General features: G+C 41.2%; 1 protein-coding gene across 9 annotated transcripts; it reads left to right on the top strand.

The window, feature by feature from the left end:
- Positions 1–48: 48 nt before the first annotated feature.
- LOC144301280 (uncharacterized) lies at positions 49–19,819 on the top strand. Of its 9 annotated transcripts, none has more exons than XM_077878038.1 (3): positions 123–402; positions 667–842; positions 19,272–19,819. In XM_077878038.1, the coding sequence occupies exons 1-3, from the start codon at positions 209–211 to the stop codon at positions 19,334–19,336; spliced, it is 435 nt and encodes a 144-aa protein (XP_077734164.1). In that variant the 5' UTR covers positions 123–208; the 3' UTR covers positions 19,337–19,819. The 9 variants fall into 9 exon arrangements, 3 of the variants coding, with proteins under 3 accessions (XP_077734164.1, XP_077734165.1, XP_077734163.1); XM_077878039.1 differs by lacking the exon at positions 19,272–19,819 and adding an exon at positions 1,304–1,441 and having other exon boundaries at positions 128–402; XM_077878037.1 differs by lacking the exon at positions 19,272–19,819 and adding an exon at positions 1,448–1,764 and having other exon boundaries at positions 133–402.
- Positions 19,820–20,034: the final 215 nt, after the last annotated feature.

Genomic DNA, 20,034 nt, shown 5'->3' with positions numbered 1-20,034 from the left:
GGCCCGCGGCCTCCAATGGCCTCGCTGCGTCCGGGCCTTGGCAACGCGGCCCACCAATCGCGAGCTTCTGACGCAGAGGGGCGGGGGCGGGGCTGCCGCTGGCCAATCCAAGCGGAGGATCTTATCGGAGGCCGGTGTGATGCAACCAATGCGGGGTCGGCCGGCCGAGACGCGGCCCCGGCCGGGCTGAGTGGCAGAGCGGCCTCCTATGGCCGAGGCCGGAGCCGAGCGGCGCGGCCCCCTCGACCTTCCGCGGCCCGGCGAGCGGGGGCGCCCTCCTGCCCCGGGCTGGCGGCCAGAGCCCCGGCGTCCTCGGCCTGAAGGTCGGCTGCGGGGCCGCGGCCCGGGCCCGGCGGGAGACCTGGACCGGCCCGGCCGGCTGTTCCGCGGGAGGCAGCGTGGGTGGGCCGCCTGCCGCCTCCCTGCCTGCCTGCCTCCCTGCCTGCCTCCCTGCCTGCCTCCCTGCCTGCCTCCCTGCCTGCCTGCCTGCCTCCCTGCCTGTCTCCCTGCCTGCCTCCCTGCCTGCCTCCCTGCCTGCCTCCCTGCCTGCCTCCCTGTCTGCCTGCCAGGCGGGGGCATCCCGCTGAAAGTGGGGGAGTGGCCTGGAATTCCCTTCTGCCGCCCTTAGACTGTGACATTTTCCGCTCCCCTTTCCTTGCGAAGCAGCCGCGTCCTCCAGGACCTCCAGGACCTCCAGGACCTCCAGGACCCGGGCCCCGCGTCCCCCTCCAGCTTTCCTCCCTCGTGGGCACTCCACCGGATCGTGCGGTCGTCAGCTGGCTGGTACCCAGACTGCCTCCTCCCCAGCCCTCCTGCCCACCTGGTGACCTTCAAGACGCACAGTAAATGAATGCCCGCTTTTGGCCGGAGTGGGTCAAAATCCGTCCTGTGCTTCTGTACCTTGTGGGCAATATTAGCATCTCAGAAAATGCCCTGATTAAGAACCTAGCTCTGCAGCCAGACCACCTAGGTTTAGATTCTGGCTCTGTCATTTACTGACTTAGGCAGGTTTAGGCAAGTGACTTAACCTCTTTGTTCCTGCTCGGTAAAGTGGAGATAATAGGGTTTCCTTAGGGCTGTTGTGGGGATTATAGGAGTTAACACATATAAAGTGTTGAGCCGCGTATAGTAAGCAGTCCCTAAATGTTAGCCGTTGTTGTCACTGCACATCTGCACACCCCTTGTAGATGGTAACCTTCTTTTGGCCAGATACCTTACCCTACATAAGTATCCCCCAGTTTTTTGCACTTGGTAAGTATTCATTAAATGCTGGAAGGACCAATCCATTCTCTTGGTGTTTCAGGAGAAAACAGTACCTCAGCCTCTGTTCATTGGATAATATGACAAATCTCAAAACATATTTTCCACTCAAAGTAATGAACACGAGCCAAAGAAACTTTGTGCAACACCTGCCAATCTTTGTATTGCATGCTTTTTTTTTTTCCAGAAGTTTTGTCTCTGCTTTTAAAGCTAATTGCCCACAGTGTTTCATTAACAACGCTTTCCTCTAAGATTGCAAGTTCAACACTGAAGGTGAAATGACAATGAACTTTTCGTGATTCCAAAAGCAGAGGCAAAGGGCAACTGCTGAGAGGGTTGTTCTACGGCCCAGCCTTTCCAGAGTTTGAAAAGGATGATCTTCGCAGCAATGGCCAACAATATCATGGTCATTTCTTACGTCATTGCCTTGGGGAAAAACAACCCATGGTTACCTAAACCTTATCAACTTAGTTAAGTCCAAATAAATATTTATTGACAATCAAAGCAGCTCCATAACCAAGTCAAGCTGACAGTGGCAAAGAAAGTGACATATGCAGTTTTCCTTCATAACTTCACAATATCCATTCTAAATTTTAGAAAGGGGCAAACAGGGACTTCTGGGTGGCTCAGTGGTTGAGCATCTGCCTTCAGCTCAGGTTGCGATCCCCGGGGGCCTGGATAGAGTCCTGCTTCTCCCTCACCCATGTCTCTGCCTCTCTCTGTCTTTCATAAATAAATAAATAAAATCTTAAAAAGAGAAAGAAAGAAAGAAAGAAAGAAAGAAAGAAAGAAAGAAAGAAAGAGAAAGAAAGAAAGAAAGAAAGAGAAGAAAGAAAGAAAGAAAGAAAGAAAGAAAGAAAGAAAGAAAAAGAAAAGAAGGAAGGAAGGGAGGGAGGGAGGAAGGAAGGAAGAAAGAAAGGGCAAACAGTTAACTGGGTGTAGTGGAGAAGGGAACTAACTACATATGACATAAGATCCAAGTCTCAGACCTTTTCCTTGGTAATATTTGGTTCTTGTTCCTTCTGTCTTGAGACCTGTAGGCTACTCCTCTACACAAAATGCCAGTCTTGAAATAAACAAAATGCTTCCCAGGCCATTGCTAATTTTAACACTTTGACTTAGAATTGAGCAACACTGACTCCCTGTTGAATGGTTAGAACAAGCAAAAGACTCTTTAGAGGCTAGCATTGCCCAAATAGGCAGCCAGGTAAAGTGAGTGTGCGGGGAGAGGGCAATAGAGTCATAAAAAAGAAGGACTAGTATTCTCCTTGCTGCATGACTTTGCTGTGACTGTCATAGCATCTTCCTCGCCATCTCCCTTTTGGCTTTTTTCTTTTCCCTTTTTTCTTCAAAAGAATTGGGAGGGAGAAACTGGGAACCTACACAGCTACAGCTTCATCTGGAATGAATGCCTCTAAAATATACTCTGCTGGGAATCTGAAGCCTTCAGGGCTCAGTGGCACTGCCACGTAGCATAAGAGGCAGGCCAGGTCAGCCACAGACACTGCAGGGACCTCTAAGCAAATCCAAACCTGCTGATTGTACTCAATTTTGCCCTCTGACACCCCTAAGTTTAGCAGGTCTAAACTTAGGAACAAGTCGAGGGAGGGAGGAGTTTTTCACACTTTGCCCTCAAGTACAAAGTCATGTGCAAAGTGCTTTAGAAGAGTTACATTTAGGTGTATGTTGTCACTAAGGGTATAATATTATTCAAAAGCTGACTTGAGTGCTAATCAAGTATTTCTTTAAAAACAAAAGCTGCAAGAGGAGACCTGTTCAAGAATCACTGTGTGGCTAAATAGTGGGCAGTAACATAAGCATAGAGCCCCTAAGGCAGTGCTGTTCTCTTGCTGTATTGAGTTTACTCTTGCTGAGGAAAATAATTGCTTATCAACCTCTTTCTTCCAATTAACTGGCTTGTTTCCTGGGCATGCCTTAGTGGAACTATCATCTCCTTTTACTTCTCTTCTGTCCCTTCTTTCCTTCCTTTCTCCACCTGCACACATGGATTGGACCAAGTGAGGGTCTATTGTTTACTAATTCATAGAAGGGTATGTCCAATGAGGCCTGAAGCAGACAGGAGCCAAGCACCCACATGAGCAGAACTTTTTTTTAAGCTGCTGAGACCTTCTTATAACCGAGATAGCAATAGAATGACAACTACTGATTGTCTTATCTCCTTGATTAACATAATTAAGTTCCAGGGCACCATTAGAAATTGTTGTACTGGGCAGTTCCAGTGGCTCAATAGTTTGATGCCACCTTCAGCTCCGGGCGTGATTCTGGAGACCGAGGATCGAGTCCCACATCGGGCTCCCTGTATGGAGCCTGCTTCTCCCTCTGCCTGTGTCTCTGCCTCTCTCTCTCTCTCTCTCTGTGTCTCTCATGAATAAATAAATAAAATCTTTAAAAAAAAAAAAAGTTAAAAAAAAAGAAATTGTTGTACTGGTGCACCTGGCTGGCTTAGTTAGTGGAGCATGTGACTCTTGATCTTGGGGTTTTGAGTTCAAGCCCCACATTAGATGCAGAGATTACTTAAAAATAAAATCTTTAAAGAGGTACCTTATGTGGCTCAGTAGGTTAAGCATCTGACTCTAGGTCTCAGCTCAGGTCTTGAGCTTAAGGTCTTGATCTCAAGCCCCATATTATTAAAAAATAAATAATAATTAAAAATAAATAAAATCTTAAAAAAGAAATTGTTGTGCTTTATAGTTTTTGTACTTCAGAAACAATATAGCTTATGATTAAAAGCATGGCCCCTGGAACTAGTTTCCTCTGTATGCCTCAATTTCTTTACCTCATCTGTAATGTGAGGATAATATAGTTTTACTTTATGGAGTTGCTGTGAGGATTAAATGATGTATTTTTTTTAAATGATGTATTTTTTTAATATTTATTTATTTACTTGAGAGACAGAGCATGTGAGCAGGAGAGTGGGGAGAGAGAAGAGAAGCAGCCTCCCCAAGTGCAGAGCCCAATCTCACAACCCTGAGATCACGACCTGAGCCAAAATCAAGAGTAGGACACTCAACCTACTGAGCCACCTAGTGGCCCCAGGATTAAATGCTTTAATGTAAAACTGAATTGTACAAGACACTTAGTAAGTATTCAATATGTTCCCAGTCACCATCCTCATCATCATCATCACAGATGTTGTTTACTAGCACCTGACCTTTAGATTTATTTATTCATTGAATGAGGAGCTGCCTAATAAAACAATACATAGGCTTTGCACCTACAATAAAATTCTAGTTTTGCCTCTTACTAATCTTGAAACTTGGAGTAAGCTACTTAACATGGCTGAGTGTAAATTGGACAAAAAGATTTTTGCTTAGTGTTCACACACACACACCTTTAACACAGTTGTAGAAAGTATTGCTATTTGTTGTTGTTATTATTATTATTATTATTATTATTATTAAGATTACACTTTGGTCCCTGGGTAGCTATAGGGTAATAGGTTAGCTTTGAAATCTCTCTGCCCTCTGACACCCCTAAGTTTAGCACGTCTAAACTTAGGAACAAGTCGAGGGAGGGAGGAGTACATCCCTCTTACAGGCATGTACTCTGAAATTTTTTAAAGATTTTATATATTTATTCATGAGAGACACACAGAGAAGCAGAGATATAGGCAGAGGAAGAAGCAGGCTCCTTGAGGGGAGCCTGATGCAGGACTCGATCCCAGGCCCCGGGATCACAACCTGAGCTGAAGGCAGATGCTCAACCACGGAGCCACCAGGTGTCCCTATTCTGAAATTTTTTAAAGATGGAAAAGAAAGCAGAGAACACAAGTACTTAAATGTTTAGAGTCCTCCGAAAAGTCCTTGTAGAGATGTGTAAAATCTCAAAGCAATTTAGAGGTAACAAGACAACATATTTAATATTTAATTAAGGGCAGCCCTGGTGGTGCAGCAGTTTAGCGCCGCCTGCAGCCCAGGGCGTGATCCTGGAGATCGAGTCCCACATCGGGCTCCCTGCATGGAGCCTGCTTGTGACTCTGCCTCTCTCTTTGTCTCTATGAATAAATAAACAAATCTTAAAAAAATATTTAATTAAAATATAACAATGTTAATAATAACTCCTTGTCTTTCTATATTATCTCTTACTGAAGAGTAGAAACTATTTAGAAACACGGGAGTGATTCCACTCTTCTCTCAACATTTCAAGGTGACACTGCTGTCTCCTGTCAAAAAAAAAAAAAAAAAAAAACGAAATGAATAGCTTTAGCGAAAAGCAAATGAAAACACTACAAATAACAGAAGAATGGGAAGGCTGCAGCCCTTAAGTCATAAGAAAAGTTGCTCTCCTTGCCCCGTTTCTCCCCAAACGCATCACAAATACAGCCTCTTACTTCTCAAGCATGGTCTTAAGCTTTTCTCCACCACCACCCACAAGCTGGGATATCCTTATCTTGTGGGGTCGTGTCCTAACGCCCCATGCTTTGATGGAAGATGAAGATAGATGAGGAGATACTGAAGGAAACAAATTCAATGGGTTTGCCAAGAGCAAATTTCTTTTAAACAGCTCCTACAGGGATAGTCTGAAGCAATGCAATACATTGTCCTAATCTATTTCACACGGCTAGTGAGGATATAGAAGTGTATTGCTAAATTTCAACATCCAGCAGTAGAGGGCAGTACTGCCCTTCTTTTACAAAATAGCGCTCATAAGAAGGAAAATAAAAGACACTCTTGACCACAGTGTCTGTGTGTTTACTCTTACCTAATGCTTTAGGGGGGAAAAACTTAGAGTCTTTTTCTTATTGTTTAGGTGATTAGGTAGAAAGAACGTCAGAGCCTGTATTGCCTTGAAGTAAATGGTGAAAAACACAGAATATGCTCAGGATATGGGTTCTGTCTAGCAAAGATAAACAGTAGCTTGACCCTGGGCAATCAGATAGCGTTACTGTAAGAACAGACCTAATTCTGCACTTTCTGGGGAGAAGTCAATCTACTGAACTAGCAGGATGTGGTTTTAAAAATGTGTGTAACTCCTATGGTTTTAGCCCTGATAACTAGTTTTAAATCCTAATTCACTGACTTTATTCTGCTGTCTGTGTTAGCTTTCCTCTCTGTCAGACCTAGATCAGATCAGACCTATCTCAATTATACCCCTTGTATTATGACCTTAAAGAATGACGTCAGACATGATGGTAAGTAGTATTTCATGAGACTGTCGTTGGCTAAAGGACTATGTATGTATAGCAGTGAGACTGAAGGCTTGTATGCTAGTCCTCATTTTATTGTACTATGATTTGAGTTTCTCTATCCAGTAAGTAGCAAGAAAAAAATAATGTTATTTTGTGCTAAAAGCTACTTAATGCTCCTTGGCAGGATGACAGGAGAGAATAATTTTAATTTTAGCAAATACATAACCATCGTATCCCTAGCACATTGGGTTCTGCTCTAACCCTCAAAACCTTTTTGGCAGCAAATCTTCAATGCCAATTTAAATAAATTCTACCAGGAGTAAGAGCTGGAAGACAGTGTCTAGTTCCCAGCTCTCTGTGTGAACTTGGAAAAATTACAACCTCTGAGCCTGTTTCCTCATCTGTTAAACAGAGATAATGCCTCCTAGATCTAGTAAAAGGGTCAATTTAGAAACTATATATTAAAGTGCATTGAAAGCCATTTAAGTAGCTAACAAATATTTCTATCACTGTGGCCCAAAGAGATTACTGCATTCTCTAAAAATAACTATCTTTTCTCCTCATATGGTATCATTATATTACCAGAGATGGTTCCTTTTCATGGCTACTTAGCTTTATCCTCTAACTCAATGGCTCATTAGTTCCTTGAGAACTGAAACCATCAGCTATACTTCCTTGTAATCTCTATGAGAATATATTTGATACATAATAGGGACTCCAATATGTGTTGCTTGATTAAAACAAAAACTACAATGCAGAATTAACTCTTTTTATTTAATCGTGGTAAAAAAAAACCCACATAACATAAAATTTATGTTAAATCTTAACATTTTAAAGTGTATACATAGTAGTGTTAATGATATGCACACTGTCGAGCCACAGATCTCTTGAACTTTTTCATCTTAGTTATTTCTATTTCAACTTAGTTATTCTTAATAACTATCTTCCACATCCCGTGGTATCCAAAGTGCTTCATTACTAATTGGGAAAATATATAAGACAGTCCCTCTGTGGCTAGGGATGTGTGGAACACGGTTATCAAAAGACTTCCACTCTTTTAAATCCTTCTTGCCTTCATGGAGGTTCTGCCCTCATCTCTCTAACCCACAGATTAGTCATTTTCTATAAACTTGGGAACATATGCCAGAAAGGGAATGCCTCTATAAAATGCCTCTATAAAATGTGTTCACGAGTCATTTATATCTGACATATAATTAAACATTTATATGAAGGAAACTATTACATTAAAATTAAAATACTTGCCAATTATTTGATTTTCAGAGTATCTGACTTTTGTTAACTACTGAAAATAAAGTATTGTTTTAAATTGTTCATAGTATCACAGTAGCACTTTTATTTAGCTGGTATGAGGAGGACTAGAGTATAGAGGGGAACTGTCCTTCAAAAACATCCTGCTTAGCCAATAGATCGATGTGCTTCTAGGACTCTCTCAGGACAGCATGATAGTATTGAACTCTCAATATATGGTTTTAGAAACTTCATCTTTTCAAGCATAGAGCTTCATCTAAAGTGACTGTCAATTATCATGTCAAATTCATTTAAGATAAAAAAATTTGCTTTTCTCTTTTATACCAAGTAAAAACAAAAACAAACTCTAGGTGGATTTAAGATTTAAACATTTTAAACTTCAAGCAAAATATGGAAAATAATGGGATAGAAGAGACTATCCCAATCATGACACCATCTCAGTAGCCATAAAGAAAAAAATTGACTTTGTATGGTTATAGACAGCATAAACAGAAATATGATGACTTGGAAAGTATTTGGGGCATGCTTATAATGCATATCACATCTGTTATATGTGAATGAAGCTCAGAGCTTCATTGTATTGATAGAAAAAATGAATTAATGATATAAAAAATTCAATGGAGAAAGAATAAATACAAATGGTGAATAAACATTGCCAAAATCATCATTATTAAATTGAAACCACACCAATCCATCCATTTTTGTCCATCAGACTGATAAAAATTAAAAATATTGGTAAATGGTGTTGAAAGTGCAGAAGAAAAGGCACTTTCATGCACTTTAGGTGAGAGTGTTGAATGAGGAAATGTTTTTTAGAGTGCATTTTGGCACTATCGTCAAAATTAAAATGGACATATCATTTTACCAAGCAATTTCTCCTCTAGGAATCTATCCTAATGAAGTTTATACAAGTTTGGCAAGACCGGTAGGGACAGAAGTATATGGCTGTGCATTGCAGCATAGCTTTCATATAAAAAATAGTAAAGAATGACATACTTTCCAACAAATGTGTCATTTTATAATGAAAAAAATCAAGTTTTATTGAAAAATAACACATTTGAAAGAGATATCACAAGAATACAAAATTAAGATAGTTTCTAACAATGCTAATTAAGTAGAAGAGGAAGAAAAATAGTTCTCCAAAGCATTACAGATATAGCCACTAAAACTTCAGAAGTTAGGAGAAACTACCTTTAATAAAGTTGTATGCTATGGTTTAGAATTAATCTGGAAATTGAGAGAGCTATTAAAAATCACTTGTTAACAAAATAGTGATTTTTTAAAATATAAATCCCAGATTTTGTACCCCAGGACCTAAATAAAACAGTTTCTGACATCTAGTAGACAATAAATATTGGCTGAATGAATGAGAATGATACTTCTATCAGGGTTGTCCTGAGCCTTGAAGCAAAACTACCTAAAGATTAGTGTTTGATACATAACAAGTGGTTAGTAGATATTAGTTCACCACTCTCCTGGAGGCCTGTTGGTGCTTAATACCTGCCTGGCACATAATAGGAATTTGTTTATTTAAAATCATGTCTATAGTGCTTACTATATGCCAGATACTGTTCTAAGTGCTTTATAAACACTAACTCATTCAAATTACGATAAGCTGAAGTAGCTAACCTTATCCCATTTAACAGATGAGGCAATTGAAGCAGAAAGCAACTGAGCATGGCTGGACAATGGTGGGGACATGAACATAGCCAGTCTTTCTTCAGGATCCCTGCTCCACTGCGCCACATTGCCAGTCATGTGGTAAAAATTTATCCAATGAGAGAATGAATGAGACGTTACTGGTTTTGGAAATTATATTGTGCTTTGAATCTAGAAAGCTTAGGGATGCCTGGGTGGCCCAGTGGTTGAGCATCTGCCCTTGGCTCAGGGTGTGATCCCCATGTCCAGGATAGAGTCCTGCATTGGGCTCCCTGCATGGAGCCTGCTTCTCCCTCTGCCTGTGTCTCTGCCTCTCTCTGTGTGTGTCTCTCATGAATAAATAAATAAGATTGTTTTAAAAAAAATAATCTAGAGAGCTTGGATTTTATATTAAACCATACCTGAAAGTTAATCCTACAACTTCCCTTTGAAGTAGAGCATATTTTTATAACATTTACAACGTATTACTAGTTCATGAATTGTGTTTGAAAAGACCATGGTTTATCCTTGTTCCTGTGATGAAGTCACTATATTTGCTTTCTGATGTCATAGAATTTTCATATAAATGGAAGAGGCATAAGAGTTTACAGAGAAAATTACATAATAAGATTAAAATTGCTGGAAGGGGTAAGGTAGTATAAGTTTGGGTTTCTTTTTAAGATTTTATTTATTTATTTTAGAGAGTGAGAACCTCAGGCAGACTCCATGCTGAGCACTGACCCCGACATGGGGCTTGATCTCACAACCCTGAGATCATGACCTGAGCTGAAACCAAGAGTCAGACACTTAACCAACTGAGCCACCCAGGTGCCCCAGGTGGTGTGAGTTTTAATCGTCCACATAATTAACTCAATAGATCTCCAATTTTTCCAATTTGGAATCCTTCTTCTGGAGCTAGGCTTTATAGGCTTTGAGGGCTTTTTGTTCCTTTGTTTTAGTTTTAACCTAATTTAATTTCATCTCATACCATCATACCACTGTTTCTTTTTTTGTGATTTATTAATTCATTTATTCAATTCATTCAATTAATATTTATTGACCATTTACTATCTACCAGGCACTGCACTAGGTATTAAGGCTAACATGGTGAACAAAAAAAGTCCTCATCCTCATGGCTACTCTAATCTGATGGGAAAGACAGATAACAAAAATGCCGCATAAATGAAATTATGAACATTGTAGCCATGGTTAGTGCTACTACCTTCATGGAAAAGGCACCTGAATATATATAAGAGGGGGAAAGAATCTAACTGAAGCCAGTTCTTTCTCTCTCAGAATGTTCCCTCTAGCATGGATAGCATTCCTCTTCTAATTCCTGCCCGAGCCGCACCTCTTAGATCTTACAGCTTGTACATATTAATCTTCAATTTCTGGAATCCATTTTGGCAGCCAATATATTAAAGAGAAAACAGCCCATTAAAAATAATACTTTTATTGGGACCTCTGGGTGGCTCAGTGGTTGAGCATCTGCCTTAGGCTCAGGGAATGATCCTGGAGTCCTGGGTTCAAGTCCCACCTTGGGCTCCCTGCGGGGAGCCTGCTTTTCCCTCTGCCTGTGTCTCTGCCTCTCCCTCTCTGTGTCTCTCATGAATAAATAAAATATTTTAAAAATAATAATACCTTTATTATTTTATTATTGCTTCTCTTTTGTTCCAAAAGATAAAAATACCAAAACATCATTTTAAAAAATCTAATTTCCATTAGTAAGATGCACTTTTTTTTTTTACTTAAAGACTGAACTGTTTTTATTAAATGACTCATGAATGTGCCCCTGTTTAGAGCATGGGGTTCTAGGATGAGGGCATCCTGGTTTAGCGGATGTAGAAGACAGGCTTTGTTGCCTTCCATCCTTCTCCACCCTGTATTCCCTTCTCCTTTCATTCTTTTCTTTGTCTTTTTTTTTTTTAAGATTTTATTTATTCATTCATGAGAAACACAGAGAGAGGCAGAAACATAGGCAGAGGGAGAAACAGGCTCCTCACAGGACACCCAATGTGGGACTCCATCCGGGGACACGGGGATCACGCCCTGAGCCGAAGGCAGATGCTCTACCGCTGAGCCACCCAAGCGTCCTAACCCTTTTCTTTGTTTTACCAAGTATTTATCATTTCTTTTAGATATTTATTTTATTTATTTATTTATTTGAGAGACAGAGAGTGAGTACAAGTTGGGAGGAGAGGGAGAGGGAGAAGTAGACTACCTATTGAGCCCCATCCAGTGCTCTATCCCAGGACCTTGAGATCATGACCTGAGCTGAAGGCACTTTACTGACTGAGCCACCCAGGCGCCCCAAGTGTTCATCATTTTGATGACACCCTATGTCTGTTATTGGATTGGATTCTCCATTGTATTTAGCTCATTACCCTTTACCTAGGTGTTTATTGATCAGAGTGTCGTCCTCAGACCAGTGGCATCAACGTCATGTAAGTGCTTGTTAGAAATGCAAAATCTCTGGCCCCATCCCAGGCCTACTTAGTCAGAATCTGCATATCAAGAAGGTCCCTAGATTTTTTCTAAGCACATTAAAATTGAGAAGCATCATTTTACTTCTATCAGCTTCCAGGAATGTAAAATGGACAAGGTCATTCCTGCCCAGCCCACCTTGGTCATAGCTTTGAATTAAAGATGCCCTGTGATTTCAAAACAACAACAAAAGGTATTTTCAAGAAACAAAAATGCTATGTAACTATTAAACATCAGATTTAACATTATTGGGGCACTTGGGTGGCTCAGCGGTTTACCAGCTGCCTTTGGCTCAGGTCATGATCCTGGGATCATGGGATGAGTCCCACATCAGGCTCCTCACAGGGAGCCTGCTTCTCCCTCTGCCTATGTCTCTGCCTCTGTGTCTCTCATGAATAAATAAATAAAATATTTAAAAATTTTTAACATCATTTATTTTCACCTAAACAACTTGATTTACTAAGCCTGTTTTCAGAGGAAACAAAGATTACTCCTGACCATTTGACCGACTCTGTTCCTATAATAATTGGTTGTACTATCTTAAAATACCCTAGAGTTCTGTTTTATTTTGTTTAATGTATAGATCAATGATTGTTTCAATCCTTGCTGCACATGAGAATTTTCAGATTTTTTTTCTGAAAATCCAAAGCCTGAGCCCTACTCCCAAAGACTATTCTGATTCAGTGGGTCTGTGGCACAGCTTGGGCATATGCGCTTTTTAAAAATTCCCCAGGTAAATCTAATGTACCGCTAGGGTTAAAAATAATTGATGGAAATAAATAAGAAATGAGGAGAGTTAGACCTATGGTGTAATAAGCAAATACAGAAATTGCAACTGCAATTCTATTTCTAGGAATTCATTCTACAAGAGTATGTGTACAAAGATGTATGTGCAGAAGCTCCTTGCAGCATTATGTGTAAAAGCAAACATGGGAAACAATGTTAATGTCCTCCAGTTAGTGAATGATCACATAAGCAGGCCATGTCCATATAATGCTATCTGTGCTAATGTTAAAGTGAATGAGGAAGACATATCTACTGCCATGAGAATATCTCCAAGATATATATTATTAAATTTTTAAAAGTTACCTAACAATATGTGACAAATGATCTCATTCATTTGAAAAGACAAGTGTGCATATATACATACACTGGTATGTAAATGTTTAGAAAGATCACTGAAGGATAGTAACCAAACTGTTGACAGTGGTTACCTCTGGAAAGAAGAATGGGTGAGTAAGGGACTTTTCACTGTATAAACTTCTAAATATTTTACAACAAGAATGTATCCATGCACTACTTGTGTAAGTAGTCAAAATACATTCCAGGAGCTGTCATACCATCTGTAATCTTGGATAATAGACTATTTAAGCTAATTATTATTTTAATATTGTAATCTTGAATGCTTTTTATAATTTTATAATAAATATGGCTGACAAAAACAAAATAAATCTATAATACCTACACAACACAAAAACCGCTGGGGTAACAAGCATTTTTGTTATTCAACCTGTCACTTCTCAACTCTGGGATTACTGGAATTATGGTGTTCTGACTTCTCTAGACACCATCCCATCCAATGTTATACTTGGCACTGACTCTAACAACTGCTCTAGTTCCTTGGATAACTCACCCATGCAAGCAGATCCTACCTCTAGAAGGATCTCTATATTAGCACTTTGTAAATTCCCCCTTGTCCAGCCCTACAAATCACTAAGGACAGAAGGCCACCTACAGCTCAGCCTTGCTAAGGGTCAGGTCTCTTCCATTTTAGATAATTGGGGAAAGCAGGCTGATTAAGCTGTAGGATAAGGGAGTGCATCCTGTCTGGGGAAAAATTCTCCAAGTCAGCTGTGATAGCTCTTTCTCTTTGAAATGGTGAGTAAGCACTAGAAGTGTATAATGAGAGAAATTACTTACGAATCTGTCTCTCTCAGCCCCAGGCCACTTCTCTTTCTCTGAAAGAAACTGAAGGATTTTTACCCTAATAGCATTGGAATAAAGTCAACCAAGAAGCAGACTGACAAAGAACAAGGCTTCCAGCCCATCGTGGGGCCCTGCTGACAGCTTGTTAGAAACTGTCTCTCTCCCAAGCCCCCTTTAATTTCTTCAAGTTACAAAGCCTGACAGAGTTTGATGGGAAAAGTAAGACAGTAACATCCCCTGTGGCAACCAAGTCCCTGCTCATCTGTCTGTGTTGGACAAATAAGGAGAGCAGATGTCACCTACAAAACATTTCCCTCACCTGAGCCAGGTGTGCCAAGACGGCCCTGCTGCCCTTGTAGGGGACTTACAGGAGGGATCCGGACAAGACCCACCCACCACAACTGAGATTTCTCTCGAAAGAAAATCGTTATGACCAGACAGTTCCTGGAAACCAAATGTCCACTCTAGTCCTCAGAAAAGTGTGTAACACGTCATAACTCCAAGGAAGTTATGCTTTGATTTACAAAAGTCTTTTCCAGGTTATACCCTCCACTTGGTCTTTGATGGCTGGTGACCATCTGAAATCTAATAAGTCCATCTGGAATTCCCAGCAGAATGTCTGGGCCTCCAACTTTGCCAAATTACCAGGAAGGGATGTATGATGAAATGAAATGCTGCTCTGCTCCAGACGGCGGAGAGTGAACACACTGGTATCTCAAAGTCTCTCCAACCTTCTGTCAGTGGCTGACTCTAACATGCTTCAGAAAAATCTGTGAAGTATATTTAAAATGCAGATCCTAACACAAAAGGTCTGGAATAGGTCTAAGGAATCTGCGTTTTACAAACTCTCTAGGTAATTCTGGAAGCAGGTAATCCTGGAGCCTCCCTTGAAGAAGTACTGTTGCTACCTGCTACTACCTGCACCAGCCACCTCCAGCCAGAGCTCTTTTTATTTTATTTTATTTTATTATTCATGAGACACACACACACACACACACACACACAGAGAGAGAGAGAGAGAGAGAGGCAGAGACACAGGCAGAGGGAGAAGCAGGCTCCATGCAGGGAGCCCAACGTGGGATTCGATCCTGAGACTCCAGGGCCACACCCTGGGCCCACGGCAAGCACCAAACCCCGGAGCCATCCAGGGATCCCCCCAGCCAGACCTCTTAATAGTGCTTCTGGCACACCTCTTGGCGGGAGCTCCTCTCCCTCTTGGCCAAAAAGCCTGGAGCAGCTTCTCAGCAGCTGTTTCCTTTGGAAGTGGAGTCAGCTGTCTCTAGGATTTTCCTTCAGGTAACCATAGTCCCCAGAGGCCACTCCCAGCAGAGAAGCATCTCCCAGAGCCCCATCATTCAGAGCCCCCAGTAGAAAGCAACTCCCAACAAAGACTTGTTGGGCCCCTTGCTGCCACATGATCATAGTGGTTGATTTTAACCAATTGATTTTTATTAGATCACAGGCTCTTAAACTTCAGTATGCATCAGAATTACCAGGGCAGCTTGGCTAAAGTCTATGGACCCAGACCCCATCCCAACCACCTGGGATATAGCTGGTTGATTGGTAGTTTAACAAGCTACCAGTTGATACAGATTTACATCAAAGTTTCTAGAACCATCATCTAGAACAAAAGCATCATAAAATAACCACTATACTACAAAAATTGAAATTTAAAACATTTTTCAAGATGTATTTATTCATTTTATTAAAAAAAAGATTTTATTTATTCATGAGAAACACACATAGAGAAGGCAGAGACACAGGCAGAGGGAGAAGCGGCTCCATGCAGGGAGCCTGACGTGAGACTCAATCCTGGGTCTCCAGGATCACACCCTGGGCCGAAGGTGACGCTAAACCGCTGAGCCACCTGGGCGGGGCTGCCCATACTTATTCATTTTAGAGAGAGAAAGGGGATCTGGGGTGGAGGAAGAGAGAATCCCAAAGCAGACTCCCTGCTGAGTGCAGAGCCCAATGCAGGGCTTGGTCCCAGGAACCTGAGAACATGACCTGAACCAACCCAAGAGTTGGCTGCCTAACCAACTAAGTCACCCATGTGCCCGGAAATCTAAAACATTATTAACACTGAACACAATTGGTTCTCCTTCCTTGCTCTCTTAATGTCCCTAATAATTTTCCACTCAAGTGTTCAAATACTTTCCTAGAGGAAAATAGCTACTAGACTATCAGACTTGCTAAGTACCAACATGTTGTGGCTTTAAGAAAATCTATACTTAAAAATCTAAATTTTCACAACTAATTAGAGATTATTTTTATCATTACAAAAATATAGTGATAATGCTAATACTTATTAAGTTCTTATTATGTGCCAGGTACCGCTCTAAGCATTTTTTTAAATGTTAAAATAACAGGGTGCCTAGCTGGCTCAGTCAGAAGAACCTGCAACTCTTGATCTCAAGGTCATTAGTTCAAGCCCCATGTTAGGTGTAGAGATTACTTAAATGAGTAAATAAAAACTGAAATGTTAAAATGACGAACATTTATTGAGCATTTGCTTTGTAATGAAAAAGATTATTCCATTTAGTCTATCATTTCACCTAAGCATTTTAGATGGAGTAACAGATAAGGAAACTGAGGCACAACCAAAGTAATTTACTGGCACAGCTGTGAAGCAGTAGAGCTATATTTAAATCCAGAGGCCAATTCTTAACCATTTTATCAGCTTGCTCATGTTAATCATAATAGTGCTTTAGTCAACAGATATCTATCACAAGGCTATTAAGTGCCACTATCGGGGATTATGTTCTAAGTAGACAGTGACAAATAAGGCAAATATGGCTCTTGTTTTTGTGGTACTCATGATCTGTTGAACAATCCAAATGTGTAAACAAGTTATTCAGTGCAGTGTAAGCATCAGGGTACTAGGAAATCACTGGATTGGGTGAGAAGACACACAGCCTAGACCTGGAGGAGTAAGCAAAGTTTCTCACAAAAAGTGAGGTGTGAGTGAAAATCTAAAGGATAAGTATGAATTGGCCAAGAAAAGAGAAGGAGAGAATCAGGACTGAGGAGAGTATTTGTAAAAGCCCAGTGCTAAGAAAGCACATAATTCAGTGAGTCAAGGAAGTAAAAATGCTTGGTACAATTGGAGCAGGGAGGGATGTGAGCAATGTGTGAACAGTGAGATTGGAGAGAGAAACTAGAGCCAGATTTTGTAGTGACACACAAAGCATGTTAAAGGATGTTAGTATGTGGGAAATGGGGATCCATGAAAAAGTATCAGTGAGAGCATGTAGCTGAGGGGAAAGATTTGGCTTCATCCATTGACTTGCATCTCACAGGGAGATAATATCACCCAAGGAAGGGAGAAGACAGCGGCCTTTGGACCACCAACATTCTAGGGCTGGAAAGGGGAGGCGGAGCCCCCAGAAGAGACTTAGGAGATGTAAGAGGAAAACAATGAGAGGTGACTCAATTTACCCAAAATCACAAAGCTAGTTAAGTGGCAAACTCAGAATTCAAAATGTCTCTATCTGGGCAGCCCCGGTGGCAGTGGTTTGGCACCGCCTGCAGTCAGGGACGTGATCCTGGAGACCCTGGATCGAGTCCCGCATCGGGCTCCCTGCATGGAGCCTGCTTCTCCCTCTGCCTGTGTCTCTGCCTCTCTCTCTCTCTGTCTCTATGAGTAAATAAATAAAAATCTTTTAAAAAATTAAAAAAAATGTCTCTATCTTTCTAAAGCCACATTCTTGACCTCTCCATCTCCTAAATATTGTTTCTCCTTACTACCTACAATTATGGTTGATATAAAAGATTTATTTATACATATTTTTCCAGTAGCTTATTTATACAAACCCCTCCCCCCAAAAAAACTTGTCAAGAAATTGGTTCACTGGATCCTTGAATTGCATTAAGGAAGCAAATTCATGAAGTGGCTTCTAGCTGCCTCCTATTCTCTTGTGTGCCCCACCATATCTTTGGCTTGGATATGCTTTCTTCTACCTTAGAGTGTTTCCTAGGGGGTATCCATGTATGGCCCCTGGGGAAATGCTTAGGATTTCTCCTCAGAGGCCCTCCCACGTGGCACCAGGGCACCTGTACAAATCCAAGAACCACTCAAGCATCCATAATTCTCCAAGGCACAAACCAAACATTACCAATAATCTCTTTCCCTACCACATGTGTGTCTTCTCCAAAAGACAGATTAAAGAAAACTCTGGCTGTTAATTAACTGTTTATTACTTTATTAAAGCAATAAATGCTCATATTAAAAATATGCGTATAATTAAGTGCAGAATATACAACAGACATTGCTTTCAGAAGCCATGAAGTGAAAATAGATTCTTAGGGATGCCTGGGTGGTTCAGCGGTTGGGCACCTGCCCTCAGCTCAGGGTGTGATCCTAGAGTCCCAGGATCAAGTCCTGCGTTAGGCTTCCTGCATGGAGCCTGCTTGTCTCTCTGCCTGTGTCTCTGCCTCTTCTCTCCCTCTCTCTCTCTCTCTCTCTCATGAATAAATAAAATCTTTAAAAAAAAAAAAAAGAAAGAAAATAGATTCTTAAATTCTCCTGCCTGCCTGTCTCTTTCACCCCATTGCCTATAACCACATTCCCAGAAATACCATTGTTAATTTATTTTATATATCTATCTCTATGTGCATTCTTCTACACACATATCAATATACAAAAAGGATCACATTATCTGCATTGTTCTGAGACCTGCTCCTTAAAACAAGTAGTAGTGGCCATCTCCTCATGTCAAGGTATGTAGCTGTACAGACTTGACTCTCTCCGCAGACCCACCCACCACATGAAGGTTCCAGTAGTTCTTTAACCAATCCTCCATTAGTGGCCATCTGTATTGTTTCTTGGCAGTTTGTGGGCCTTGCTTTTATTCTATAGAGCATGAGGGCCCCAGAAGAATATTGTTCGGCCTCAACTTTGGACTGAACACCTTTCTGAGTTTGGCATTGTTTGTCGTTGTGTTTTCTCGCTTTCTGGGCTTGCTGGATGCTCTCCTCTGCTGCTCCCTCTAATCAGACTACAACTCCATGTAAGCTATGTTTGTTTGTTGCTTTAAAGATCTCCTTACAGGGCCGAGGACTCTTTGGAGGAGGTAGGCTCAGCAAATAAACAAACTATTGTCCTAACTTTACATTCTTGTTCTAGAGGATTTTGTAACCACCAGAAGGAGTTCTCTTGTTATCTGGGAATCGACTTAAACCTCTGTATGTTTGAACTGCGTTTTTCATTTCCTTTCAAAGAGCACCCTGGACAGAGATAGACTGAATACATCTAAAGTGGAAGTATATCCGATAACTTCAAAGAGCTCATGTCTCCTACAGTCTGTTGGGAGGCCAAATTAGCTGGGGAAACAATTAGAGAGCAGTTGAGTGTCAATTATGGGTACCTCTGGGTACCGGAAGTTCAGGGAAGAGTTCTCTGCCCTCAAGGGGAGAGTGCTTGAGCTCTCTTGGGCTAGGAGGCAGGAGGTGACATTCAGAGAAGTCTAGGCAGAAGGTGGAAGGCTTTTCAAGTCCTTGGTTTATCCTTTTTGTTTAATCTGACCTCTTTTTCTCTTTTGTTTAGGATTTGCCGACCCACATGAGAACATTAGCTTGATGATTGCAAGGATCAAGGATATTCACTATTGAGTCCCCGCTTCCTGCAACAGTGCCTGGCACATCATGGATGGCTGATAGATAACAAGAACAAATGAATGAATGAGCAAAAATGACCATGGGGTATGTGAGGAACTCTGAGAAGACTGGCCTATTTGGAAAGAAACGTGTCTCCTTGAGGAGTGAGGGACTCTCCAACAGACCAGCAGAGGGGCAACTGAGTGAGTCTGTGTGAGATTCAAACCACGGGGCGAGTGAACAGGGTAGCTGAACAGGATATGGGAGCCATTGACAACCACCAACGAAGACTGTATAGATTGCAATAGGGGACATGAACCTGAAATCAAATTACAGCACAAAGGGTAGCCCCGGTGGTCCAGCGGTTAACGCCACCTTCAGCCCAGGGAGTGATCCTGGAGACCTGGGATTGAGTCCCATGTTGGGCTCCCTGCATGGAACCTGCTTCTCCCTCTGCCTGTGTCTCTGCCTCTCTCTCACTCTCTCTCTCTTTGTGTCTCTCATGAATAAATAAATAAAATCTTCTAAAAAAATAAATAAAGCACAAACAAACCAAGATTGATTTGCACTGTGCTTAATCAGCCAATAGTTATACTTAAAAACAAAAAGATTTGTTCAGTCCTTGTTAAGAATACAGTAAAATGTTAATGTGATTACAATACTTCTATTAATACCTACAATGATTTAAAAAAGAAAAGAAAAAAATACCTACA

The sequence above is a fragment of the Canis aureus genome, chromosome 29 (assembly GCF_053574225.1).
Source record: "Canis aureus isolate CA01 chromosome 29, VMU_Caureus_v.1.0, whole genome shotgun sequence".
NCBI lineage: Eukaryota > Metazoa > Chordata > Mammalia > Carnivora > Canidae > Canis > Canis aureus.
This window is presented reverse-complemented; position numbering and strand designations above follow the sequence as displayed.

Excerpts from the sequence above, each read along its gene's own strand:
- LOC144301280 (XM_077878037.1), top strand. The coding sequence starts at position 209 with ATGGCCGAGGCCGGAGCCGAGCGGCGCGGCCCCCTCGACCTTCCGCGG. Across the intron at positions 403-666 it reads TTCCGCGGGAGGCAGCGTGG|CCGCGTCCTCCAGGACCTCC; the intron begins GTGGGCCGCCTG and ends CTTGCGAAGCAG. Across the intron at positions 843-1,447 it reads GGTGACCTTCAAGACGCACA|AAGTTTTGTCTCTGCTTTTA; the intron begins GTAAATGAATGC and ends TTTTTTTTCCAG.